Genomic DNA, 13619 nt, shown 5'->3' on the forward strand with positions numbered 1-13619 from the left:
TCAATTGCTAAGCTGTAATATATGTAAATTAGGCTACCTATTGAAAAAAATTAGGCTAGATATTGAAAGTTCTTGCTAATGCTAATACAATTTTTATTCAACTTTGATGTTGGTTTTTATTCCCTTTTAGTTTTTACATAGAAGTAAGAACATAGAATTTGTATTTTAATTTTTTGTGTTTTGTGTATGCATATCCACATTCTTGCATACGATATATACATGATCAACTTATATAGTTGCATGGCTAGATAGTTTAGCAAATACCTGTTAGTAACATTCAACATTTTTTTTATGAATTAGTTTATGTAACATGCCTCATTAAATAGATCAATCATCAAATATTTAGAAAGAAATTATAAGTAGCATGTAACTTTGCAATATGAACGTTAGACTTGCATATCTCTTTTCCAACTACAAAATGTACCAATAATGAGAAACACTATTTGAAAGGCAATTTAATTGGAAAATAATTGTGCTTGCTGAAGGAGGAATAAAGATTCATAAATTTGCTTTTGCAAGTTTGGAATGGAGTATTTTTAAAGGCTATGATTATGGATTCATCAAACTTGCAACATTTAACCATTTAAACTTGCTGTTTAAGTACATGAATATTAGGAATTAATCTTACAGTTTTCATCAATCTAGAGGAAGATGAATTTAAAAAAATGAAGTTCTTGAACATTTTTCTGAATTTTCCCGTGCATCGCACGGGTTAGCAACTAATATATATATAAAACTGAAGCTTTTGAAGCTTCCACAATTTTCCATGTCAGCAATATTAAGATAAATAAATATAAATATTATAATTTATAAATATTATATAACCAATATCATCCTTTTAAAAATAATAATAATAATAATAATAATAATAACAAATAGTTTCAGCCTTCTTAATTCCTTTGATTTGCTACCTGACTTTTTTTGTGAAATAGTTCTTCTCCTTGCTTCCCAGCTTCTCACCCAATTCATAAAATTGTCTTAGACAACCCCTTTAGAGAAGGAGAAAGATGAGAGGTATGTTACCCCCAAACTGAAAACCTAATAAAAAGCCACCGTATATGGTGAAAACATTACGAAATCTCTGCAAGCTCGATCACAAAGTAATCCACTTTGAGTGTGAAATGTGAAGCCTCTGTGAACAACAAAATCTCCTCTAGCGAGCCATGAAGCCTCCTCATATACAAAGCTTAATTCGAGACCGTAATCCCAAAAAGTTTGACCTCTTGAGCCAACAAAAATTGGTTCGAGCTCGCACCATGAAATCTCATCGCATGCAAGCTATGAAGTCTCCTCACACATGAAGCTTAATTCGAGACCGTAGACCTAGAAAGTTTGACCTCAATGATTCGAACTCAATAGCCATTCGAACTTATCAGCCGATCAAAGCAATATTAGACAAACTATTGCAATGGTGGTATGATCAGTAAAGTGTATGCCATGGTTAGTTTCAAAAGTGAGTTAATAAGGCCCGTGTAAAGGAAAGAGGAAGGGCCAGATTAAGAGATAAGGAACTAAAGAAGTGAATGGTCTTTAACCACGTGGATGGACTGAAAAAAGAGTCATGTTGATGTGGAATTCTTGCTCATCTTTCAGACCCACTACAAGTGAAGGCACTGCAATTGGCAAAGCCACATATAAAAATGTTTATTCGGATAAGATTTATGTAGGCTTCATCAAAGTGCATCAGTTTTCCTCTAATTATGCAGAAAATGTAATGCAGAACTCACACCACTATCTGCAATTATGCAGACTTAAAAAATATGGTGTTTTTCAATTAAGTAAACCTTCGGTTTGGATGTGGCGTAAATGAATTAATTTACGCCACCAATAAGACACTAAAACACTGCCACATTACTAGCACGCACAATCACATCTCAATTAAACTCAAAATCCTCCTTATATAATTTAGACCTGAAGAACAACTCCTCCAACGCCTATACCCAGGGGCCAATTCAAGTCTGAATCAAATGGGGGAGGATTTTGAGTTTAATTGAGATGTGATTGTGTGTGCTTGTGTGTATTACTCTTTCAATACAGGATTGACGTGGCAATGTTTTATTGGTGGCGTAAATGAACTCATTTACGCCATATCAAGACTGAAGGTTTATTATTTTCAATTTATTACATATTGTTCATTTAAAGTTGCAATGTCTATTGGATAGTATAGTACGTTGTTATTCATTTTATTGCTATTTTTTATGATTGAATAGTTTCTTGAATAATTGCTACATGTAGTAAACAACGTAAATATATATATATATATATAGATCAGCTATCCGCAGATGAGCAATGGCATTAGCATATGGTCTGGGATCAAAAATAGAAATCATGTTTGTACTCCCAATGAAGTGATAATCTTTCCACAAATTCTGAGCAATGTCAATAATTTGGTTATTAAAATAATTTCTCTAGCATTCTGCAAGAGCATAAGGATCATCAAAGGACAATTGAGTATTTCTTTCAAACCAGGGTCCTTGGTGAGTATGACCATTAATGAGAATGAGATGTTTTGAGGGCTGGACATTCATCCAGTTATCTCTTTCCCATTTCGGTAGAGTGCTCCAGCATCTGATGGTAACAAAAGGACTTTTTAATCCTTTAATAGCATCTTGAATGATCTGTGGAAACTGGCTAACTTGAAAATGACTTGTTAATTTTATGAACATGATAAATCCATATTCAAACATTTAGGAAAGCCAACTGGGGTCACTGTCAGCATCATCTGATTTATCAGCAATACATAAACCATCATCATAATTAATCAAGAGACTAGGAAATGAATGTTTCTTTTCATACACTCTGAGGGAACTCCCAAAGTGTTCTTCCCAATCAAGCTGGATAAATACATTATCACCTTCATCAATTTCATCAGGATCAGGAATAGTGGCAGTAACAAGTTTCTTGAAATATTTGAACCATAGGTCTAAAGACCCAAACATAGCCTTGCTATTCAGAATACTGGATTGTATATCTGATGGCAAGTTGGCAATAGCACTTCTTAACAAAGATTGGGTCTTAAGACTCAATCTAGCATAATCAGTGCCCATTATAGTCGTTTTACCCTTTGAATGGATATCCTTTTTGCCAAAGAGTTGACTAATGTAGGCTTCAAGACGAATCCTAAGAGCCTTATTATCTAAAACAAGATTATTTTCTGAAACAAGGTCATTTTTTGAATCAAGGTCATTTTCTGAATCAAGGTTATTTTTGGAAATAAGGTTGGCAATGTAGCTCATATAGGCCTTATTTTGAGCAGTAAGGTTAACAAGGTGAATTTCAAGAGCTTGGAGGGTTCTTTCAAACAGGAAACGATGGTTTCTAGTAAAGGCAGCATATAGGTTATCAAGAATAAATTTAATGGAGTCTGGCAATTCACTATAGATTCCATTATGAAATTGTAAGGACCTGGATAAAACTTCTTGTAAAGCAATCATTATATCACCACTGGAATATGTCATCGTTGCCGAGACATATTCTTGAAGGGATGTTGATCCACTGGGTTTTGGCCTAGAAGATGCACTTTCATGCATTTTAAAAGGTTGTCCCGCTGGGAGCCTTTTACTTTGAGAATAGTCCTGTACAGGAGTTTTTCCCTTGTTTTTCCTCTTGAAGGAGGAGGGAGCCATAATAATCCACTTACTAGTGGTATAAAAATCAATATTATTAATCTCCCACTTATAAGTGGTATTTATCCACACATCATTGTCGGATTCCTACAAAGAATCATTGAGAATATTAGGGCGATTAGTAATAGTTGACAATTTAGTACTACTGGTATTACCTTAAAAATTGTCTGTGGAATATAAACTCATCCATGGATCATGAACAGATACATTAGTAGGAAAATCATAAGACAGATTCAAAGCATCATTGATATCAATTTCAAGTTTGGAAGCAAATTTGAATTTTACTTTCTGTCCAAAAGGATCAGTAGTAATTCCATCATGTTCACCAAGAAAAGGATACAAAGCATTTATAAAAGGCAAACCAATAATCACTTTATCAGTCATATTTTTGACCAGAACAGGGGGAATCTTGAAACAGACATTATCATGGCAAACATGAACATTATTTAATTCATATTTAATTCTCATTTGAGAACCATTAGCAGAAACTAATCTTTCAGTTGATTTTTCAAAATATTTTGAAGGGATCAATCCTTCCTGGATACAATTCTTATCAGCACCAGAATCAATCATGGTAATAATAGTGAAATGATAATCATGGGAAACAACAATTTTAACTTTTGTGAACCATTTTGGGGAAAGTATTTTATTAATATTAACAAGACTAGGTTGAGAATCACCAACATTACCTTTATCAGAAAGAAGAGCTTGTTGACAGGATTCATCTCCATCCGTATGCTCATCTTGTTCATATCAGATTTATTTTGATCAATATTTTTATCAAGTTTTAACATTAAGATTTCTTGTTTAAGATTATGATTATCACTTTTAATATTTTTAAATTCATGTTTTAATTCTCTTATCTCTTGTTTAACAGTATTAATTTCATGTTGAAGATCATTAACAATTAAATCTTTGGATTTCTTTTATTAAATCTTTCCAAAATTTCTTCAAAACTTATTGTTGATTTAGGATTTTTCCTAGTTTCATCTTTTAACAGGTTTTTCTTGAAACAGTATAATATATGTTGAAAGTAATGTAAGCAAAGTAAATGTAAGCAATAATAAAGCGGTAGAACCAGCCAAGCAGTATATAACAAAATAATTCAAAGTAAATGAAGGCAATTTAGGACCGTTCTGTATGGCGGTAATTCGTCCAATATGGCGGTAGCAACAAGTAGTATAATGAACATAAAACTGAAAATACTTCTTATTGAAAGTAGTACAAAACACTTACAGTAGTAGTAGTGAATACAAAATCTCAACAGTAGAGGTTAATAGTTACAAAGCTTGAACTAATCCTAATTACAAGGTTTGTAGGGAAGTAGTAGTAAGAACAAGGTAGTAGTAGATAACAAGGAACTTCTCTCAAAGAAGGCTTCTAAGGAGGAAAACTCTCTCTAGAAGAAAATCCTAAGAAAAGTTCTGATTTTCACTTAAGGGACAGCCCCCCTTAAATAGGCAAAATTCGGAGTGAACAGTGTCATGAATAGTAACAGGTGAACAGTGTTGGATGAACAGTAACAGGTGAATAGTGACAGATGAATAGTGAAAAAGTGAGTCTCTCATTCTTTTTTACTCCAATTTTTGGGGAAACATGAGGGAATGCGTAGAGTCCAGAGACCTTCCACTCAAGGGTCTAGGCCTAGGCATCATCATTGTCCTTAAAGGAGACCAAACATGCACCATAATGAGAATCTTCATTAGCATGCATTAGAATAGTGGTGTAGAAGCTTTTGGCAAGGGCCAAATCTCTAACATAGCATCTTTTGAATTTTGTAACATTTTTGGCCGTTGTGCAGGCCAGACAAACAGAGAAATCACTCATCAGTCACTCAGCAAGATTAGGAGTATCTTCACCAAACAGTTCCTGATTGTAGGAGTAGTATGGGAGGGTAACTTCATCAGTGAAAACAAGAATTTCAAAACAGAATTTAATCAGTAGAAGGAGCATTAGATGAGTATCCATCAAATGGATCGAAAGGACCTTGTGGAGAGTCACAATCATGGTCATGGTAAGTAGCATATTTATTATAAAATCCACAATATAAAATTGGCTTAAACACTGGAGTTCTCCCTGAGATGAGAAAGCTTCTTGGATTACAATGATCAGCTATCCGCAGATGAGCAATGACATTATATATATATATATATACACAATGATCAGCTATCCGCAGATGAGCAATGACATTATATATATATATATATATATATATATATACGGGGATTGTAGAGTCTAGTGACAATGGTTTTGTACTAGATTTGAAACTTCTCTTCACTATAGTGGATTACTTTTCGGGAAAGTTTCCCTCCATGCTTTTTACTGTGAAACTAGTTTGTTTCATTAGTTTTCCTAAGTCATCATATCTTATCTTATTTTTTTTCCGCTGCATTATATTGACATGATATTGATGTTTGTTTGTTTTAACAAGTTTATTCATAACAAATCTAATTAACAACTTGGGTTTAAAACTTGTTAATTCTATCAACTGAGGTCTAAATTTCCCAACAATAAGCATTTAAAACGTGCAGTGGGGGGGTGTTGTGATTCGGGCAAATAAGAAATAAATATCTTTAAAAACATCAAAATTTAACATAATTCGCCTAATTCCAAACCTACATCTATGTGAAATTATAGACAAAATCCTCTATCAACAATATAGGCATATTACAACAACATTTAACCCAACTTTACGTACTCACAAACACAATCTCATAAACCTTACGCACATGAAACAAACAAATTTTAACACACAATTATGGGTATACTTCAACCTCAAAAAAAAAAAAAAATCAAAAAAAAAAAAAAAAAAAAAAAAACTACTAAATTATTCTTCAAAGTATCCCACTCGCTGAGTTCTTTTGGGAGTTTCTCATCTCCCTATGTGGCAGGACTCTTTCTTAAGCAAAAGCCATCAAATTGTTTACAATAATACCTATTTATAAGATTTCAATTATTTTCTTTGATGGACAAAAAATATTCAATTAATTCTTAAACAATGAAAACTAAAAATCCTTTACTTCCCTACGAAGAAAACCCATTAATGAAACTTAATCCAAATAAGAATTTGAGAACAATTCTAACAAGACAACATTACCTATAATTCTTTCAACAAAATAAATCATATGACATATTATGCAAAGATGAAATGGTTTAATTATTTCCTATATCTTTTGGTAAATGGAACTTTATCTCTCATTAAACAAAATCAATCATGCAAGAATCATGGGCCACAGAATTTTACCTTTTTCTTATGAATATAATGCGCCACAGAATTACAAACCACCACATGCCAGAATGAAACAAAATAGCGTAGGGTCCATTTTCCTAAAGCGCATGCTGCCATTTCACAATCCCTCTTGATTAATTCCTAATGAGGATACATATCTTTTTCATTCTTTGCCTTTTCTGTATTAATCTATAACTTTTTCTATTGTCCAAATGCTACTGGCTGTCGATAGGATATGAGATAATCAATCAATTCACGATATAATATATATATATAAGCTCAATGTTCTAAAGAGTTGGTATGTAAAAAAACAAAATGAGTGGCACTAAACAGCTTAGTTTCAAATTGGTTCCAGGTGAAAATGCTACCGAGCTACTTGATGCTCAAGCCCACATATGGAACCGCATTTTCAACTTCGTAAACTCTATGTCCCTTAAATGTGCAATTGAACTAGGTATACCAGATATCATCCACAACCATGGCAAACCCATGACTCTCTATGAGCTCATCACTGCACTACCAATCCATCCTACAAAAGCTCCCCATGTCTACCGCCTCATGCGCATTTTGATCCACTCTGGCTTCTTTGCTTCAAAAAATACTAACGAAATTGACCGAGAAGAAGCGTATGTGCTGACTGAATCTTCCAGGCTCCTCCTTAAGGACAATCCCTTGAGTGTGACACCTTTCTTACTAGCCATGGTTGATCCAATGTTGACAACGCCATGGAATTATTTGACCACTTGGTTCCGAAATGAGGATCTTACACCATTTGACACGGCTCACGGGAAGACATTTTGGGATTATGGGGGGGATGAACCAAAATTTGCTAATATTTTCAATGATGCTATGGCTAGCGATGCACGCTTAGTCATAAGCATTGTGGTTGACAAGTGTAAGGGGGTGTTTGAGGGACTGAAGTCATTTGTTGACGTTGGAGTTGGCACAGGAACGGTGACCAAGGCCATTGCCGATACATTCCCAGATATAGAGTGCACTGTATTTGATCTCCCACACGTAGTTGCTGACTTTCAAGGGAGTAAGAACTTGAAATATGTTGGAGGGGACATGTTTGAGGCAGTTCCTCCTGCTGATGCTGTTTTTATGAAGGTAAAATATATATTTTAGTGCTATTTCCACCCGGTACATGAATGGTCGTACATGTCATATGGTTTACATTAGGTGATTAGAGGCATTTTCAATGACAAAATTTAACTACAAAATTAGTTGTAACTTTAGACTACAAACTCACTCAATAAAATAAATATTACTGCATATTTTGAAAATCTAACCGTTGAATTATATTTTCTTTACACTCTTAATGCGCATGTCAATTTTTGTGTCAATCGGATATCATTTACTATATAATATATAATCTTATATTTTATGCATAATTTTAAATTATAAAAACTTCCAATTTAAAAATTTATTGATCACATAGCTATTGATCTTTAATTTTCTTGAAATTTTACAAACATTGAGAATATAAGAAGAAGATGCAATCCAATGGCGGATTTGTCAAAATTCACCTCCAATAAAAAGATATTAAGTGAGTTTGTAGTCTAATCCTACAATCGATTTTGTAACTAAACTTTGTCTTTTTCTCAATTTATTTCCAAAAATCTATATTGTGGATCAACTTTATTCATGTAGTGGCAAACCCACATGGGAGAACGGCGCTATAGCTCCTAAAGTCTTCAAAATTTTCTTTTATCCTTATAAAAATTCTATGGACAAAGTTTAATTATAAAATTTGTTGTAGTCTTAGGCTACAACCATACTCAATATCTTTTCATTAAAGATGAATTTTGACAAATCCACCATTAGATTACATCTTCATCTTATATCCTCCATGCTTGCAAATTTTCTATAAAATTAAAGATTAATAGGCATCTCATCAATAAATTGTTTAAATTATAAGTTTTTGTAGTTTAAAATTATGAATAAAATATTAACTTATAGATCATATGATAAATAACATCTAATTGATACAAAATATGTCATGTGTATTAAGAATGCAAAGAACATACAATTTAAAGGTTAGATTCTTAAAATATATAATAATATTTATTTTATTGGGCAAGATTGTTGTCTTAAATTATAACCAATTTTGTATCTAAACCTTATCCAAATTATATTCAATAAAAATTATCATGTCCCTCCAACACACACACACACACACATATATATATATATATATATAATTTGCTTCAAGTTACACCTGGTTTACAGTGTAACTTTGGATGTTTTTCTATGAAAAATCCATCATTCTAAAAATTGACTTGTTATGCGCTATATGTATTCAAAACATCAATACTATTAGAGGCTAATAATTACTCATCTATAAAATAATTTAAATTTCAAATTTTTTATTTTAAAATTTTGTATGAAACATGATTTTATTAATATGAAGTAATTAACATTCAATAGATACAAAATATGACATATATATCAAGAATATAATGAACATGTAATCCACTCTTAGAATTTTCAAAATATTAAGCTTGTTTCATGTAATTAGGTATGTTTCATTTCATGCATTTCTTTTTTCAATTTTGGTCAATTAGTTTGTTTCTTTGCCTAACCATGCTTATTTTAATAGCACGGACTAAATAAAATAATTATAAAAGAATATAAAATTTCATTATGTCTAAGGGTTTAACCTCATACAGTTCTAGTGTTTTTGATTGATCTTGCAAATGAGGAAACAGTGGATATTGCATGATTGGAATGAAGAGGACCGTGTGAAACTGCTTAAGCGATGCAAGGAGGCAATCACTACCAATGATAAGAAGGTAAAAGTGATTATCATAGAGTTGATGATGGAGAATCAAAAGGAAGATAAAAAGTCAACTGAGACACAACTCTTTTTTGACATGTTGATGATGGTATTAGTGAAAGGAAGAGAGAGAAATGAGAAAGAATGGGCTAAGCTATTTATGGATGCTGGTTTTAGTAACTATAAGATAACCCCCATACTAGGTTTAAGGGCTCTTATTGAAGTGTATCCTTAATAAGTTCTTGCAAGTTTGATGGATTTTCATGTATGCATTATATTATTAAATTTTGGTTTCTTATGTGCTCATGTGTGTTATCAGTAATATGTTGACTCTAACTACAATAATGTATTAATGTTCTATCTTGTATTGAAGGTGTGTGCAATTTTTTTTTTTTTTTTTATGGAAAATACTTAACTTTCATTCAGAATGAAGAAACACTAATACATCATGTGAACACGCACATGCCACTTGACTGGGACAGTCCTCCAGCCAAACCACCATATTCTCAACATGAAAGGCATGTTGAGCTAGCAACTGGGCAGGGGCATTCCCCTGCCTTTTAATATGTAAAAAATCGAAAGTTCTAAAACACTGGGCTTTCTGCAGTACTCCAAGAATGATATTCTGAACCGAAGCTTCAGCCTCTCCGATACCATGGATGGCGTTGATAATCAGCTGCGAGTCACTTTCGGACACCACGTCTCTGAGTCCCACTTCCTCGGCAAAAGTCACACCGATCTCCAGGGCCTTCGCCTCCGTCGCTAACGCACTAAGAGGTAGGTCCAGCTTCCTAGCCATGGCTGCTATCATCGTACCTACCTCGTCGCGCACCATGACTCCCACGCCTGCCTGCTTCGATTTCGAGAACAGGGCACCATCAACGTTAACTTTGAAAGAACCCGATAGAGGTAGTTTCCATGCAACGTCGGACTGATTTTCTAATCTCGGTCTACATGGCTTCTCCATAGCTGTTAGAAAATCATCCAACACTTTCAAAGAGTTCCTCACAATTACCGAACCTGGTCGTCTCTTTCCACCGTGTCTTACCTCATTTCTGCTTTTCCATATACCCCAACAGATCGAAACCCACCTCTCCAGCAACCCCAGCTGGGCTTCCCAGCATGCCCGAAGTAGGCTAAAGGTGTCGACGAAGTCCCATGACTCTTGGACAGTGCAAGGCAATGAAAGCTTGCTTTCTTTCCAAACCTCTGTTCCCCGGCTACAAAAACAAAGCACATGCATGATGGTTTCAACTTGCCTACCACAAGCCTCACAAGTATTAGAGTCCGTGATCTATCTACGAAAGAGGGAGTCCTTAGTGGGCAAGATACCATTACATGCTTTCCAAACAAAATGCTTGATTTTGTTTGGCAAGTTCATACTCCACACCCCTCTCCATACTCCACACATCTTTGACGGGTCCGAGCAGCCTACGCTACCTCCCTCAGCCATGATGTCGCGGGCCAGCCTATATGCGCTCCTAACAGTGAACTTACCTTTCTTGTCTTCAGCCCATACCATTCTATCTTTTGCAGCCGACTCGCTAATGGGAATACTAAGGATTGCCTCCGCATCTTGTGTTAGAAAAAGGCCCCTCACCAATTCTGTGTCCCATTCCAATCCTTCCTCTCTCAGCAATTCCCTCACCATTTTAATTTGGTTTCCAGGCCTCTCTAGAGTGACTACCCGATATGTACTTCTGGTAGAAAGCCACTGGTCCTGCCATACCTTTATACTACAACCATCACCTACTTGCCATTTTAATCCCCTTTTGATTAGATGTTGGGCAGCCATAATGCTCCTCCATGCAAAGGAAGCTTTCTTCCCTATCACAGCATTCACAAAATCCCCATTAGGGAAGTATTTAGCCTTATAAACCCGTGAGAAAAGGGAGGAGGAATTAGTTTGAAGTCGCCATCCCTGTTTAGCTAATAAGGCAAGGTTAAAAGATTTCAAATCTCTAAAACTCATGCCCCCTTTTTCTTTCAGAAGGCACATTCGGAAGGTGTGTGCAATTATTTACCACTAGTTGATGTACCGCACAATATACTGTCAGTTTATTTTTTTTAATTTTAATAAGAAATAATCTTTATGATGTATAATTAATACTCATTATGTGTTATGATAATTAGAAAATTAATTTGGTTATATTACTCCACTATATTTAGAAATTATATATTATATCTCACTAAAATAAGTTAAAAATATAAATTATTGGTTAGATATTACATTACCTCTTTATATTATCTCTATATTTGCAAAATATTGAGATGATAAGAGATTAATAACTATTTTATTTGTAAAATAATTAATCAAATAATAAATAATATCTAATTAACACAAAATTTGATATACATATTAAGGGCAATGAAAATGTGTAATCCAATTGTAAGATTTTAAATATATCAACCAATAAAAAAAATATTAAGTTGTGTAACTTTAATAAATATCTACCCAATAACCTTTGCACAACATCAAACCTTTGAATTTATGTCAAAATATTAATTTATACATCATTAACATATGATAATGGATTAGAATTTTGACAAAAATGTAAGGGCTTGATGAAGTGGAAGGCTAAATGAAGAAAATTGCTAAGGAACATGCCCCTTGACAAAACCTTAGACTACTATAGTACTAAGGCTAAGGACAAACGATTAACTTTCAGTATTATGCAAACTAGAAAATATGCAATGCGCAAATACAACTCTTTATTACTATTCAACTTTAAATACATTTTCAACAAAATATGTAAAATAAGATTTTTTATTTTTTTTATTTTTTTATTTTTTAAGAAACAAACTCACACATACAAGAAAGAGAGAAAAATGTTCGAATACAAAGACACACCATAAACACAAACTTCACTCAAATTATACCACCACAACACACTCCTCTAAGCAGAATGGGACAGTTATCCATTCTTCTTCTTTTTTTTTCTTTTTTTTTTCTTTTTATGAGATTCCTTTGGCTAATAGCTAAAATTAATCCCTTGCCGGTGACTTGTTCGGTTAGCCAGTGCATGGATCCATCATTGCCTTATATATATAAGCTCGTCAGCTTCAGTCAATGAGCACATGGTTTTTTAAAAACGACATTATATTGGGCATGGGATTGCTTAAGTTTGCAACCAAACTTTTTCATTAGCCTTTTCTTTTTAAAAAAAATTCTGGCAAAACTTAATCTTCTTATCATTTTCTTTATAGAAGTAATTTTTTAACAAATCGTAGGAGAATGGTTTTTAAATATTTTTTTAGAATTGTGGCAACATTTTTACTTTTTTTTTGTATATTTCTTTTAAAGAATGTGGCAACAATTGAACTTCTGAACTTTTATTAGAGAAGTAGTAAATTTTTTAAGAAGCCTTTTAATAATAGGATAATATTATTTTTTTAAAATTGTTATAGCACTTGCACTTTTTTTTGGGGTTATTCAACACACACACACATATATATATATATAAACACCACTTTAACTTCTTTTAATTCTTCTAGAGAAGTAAACTTTCTTAAGAAGTCTTTCAGTAGTAGGACAATGAATATTTGGAAATAATTGTGACAATCACTTGGGCTTTTTTTCTTTTTCTTTTTTCTTTTTTTCCTTTTTTCTTATTCAACATTGATATATATTGTTTAAAGAATTGTGGCAGCACTTGAATTTCTCTTAATTGTTTTTAGATAAGTAAATTTTTTTTAGAAGTCTTTTAGTTGAATTTTTTTTTTCTCTTAATTTTTTTTTAGTTTAACAAAATTATCTTGACTGCAAAAACATTAGAAGAAAAGATATTAGTTCTCTATAGAAAAAGGAAATTTAATAGTTTTTTGGGGTTGATAGAATGCATATAATGAGAGTTACATGAGAGAGGTTAAGCATTTTAATCTACATTGGGAATAGTGGATTTAGTGTCTACTTAAGAACAGCTTATTTAGCTGAAACTGAAAATTTTTTGCTGAAAGTATTATAAATAAAATGAAAAAGTAGCTA

The 13619-nt window shown here is 33.1% G+C and overlaps 1 protein-coding gene across 1 annotated transcript; it reads left to right on the top strand.

The window, feature by feature from the left end:
• The first annotated feature begins 7158 nt into the window (after positions 1-7158).
• Positions 7159-9996, top strand: LOC112000213 (probable O-methyltransferase 3). The gene is made up of 2 exons (XM_065760411.1): positions 7159-7965; positions 9567-9996. The coding sequence occupies exons 1-2, from the start codon at positions 7171-7173 to the stop codon at positions 9867-9869; spliced, it is 1098 nt and encodes a 365-aa protein (XP_065616483.1). The 5' UTR covers positions 7159-7170; the 3' UTR covers positions 9870-9996.
• The last annotated feature ends 3623 nt before the right edge of the window (positions 9997-13619 follow it).

The sequence above is a fragment of the Quercus suber genome, unplaced genomic scaffold, assembly GCF_002906115.3.
Source record: "Quercus suber isolate HL8 unplaced genomic scaffold, Cork oak 2.0 scaffold_365, whole genome shotgun sequence".
NCBI lineage: Eukaryota > Viridiplantae > Streptophyta > Magnoliopsida > Fagales > Fagaceae > Quercus > Quercus suber.

What these genes read in the sequence shown, in the direction of transcription:
- LOC112000213 (XM_065760411.1), top strand. Translation starts at nt 7,171, where the DNA reads ATGAGTGGCACTAAACAGCTTAGTTTCAAATTGGTTCCAGGTGAAAAT. An exon ending in CTGATGCTGTTTTTATGAAG is followed by an intron (nt 7,966 to 9,566) that starts GTAAAATATATA and finishes ATGAGGAAACAG; the next exon opens with TGGATATTGCATGATTGGAA.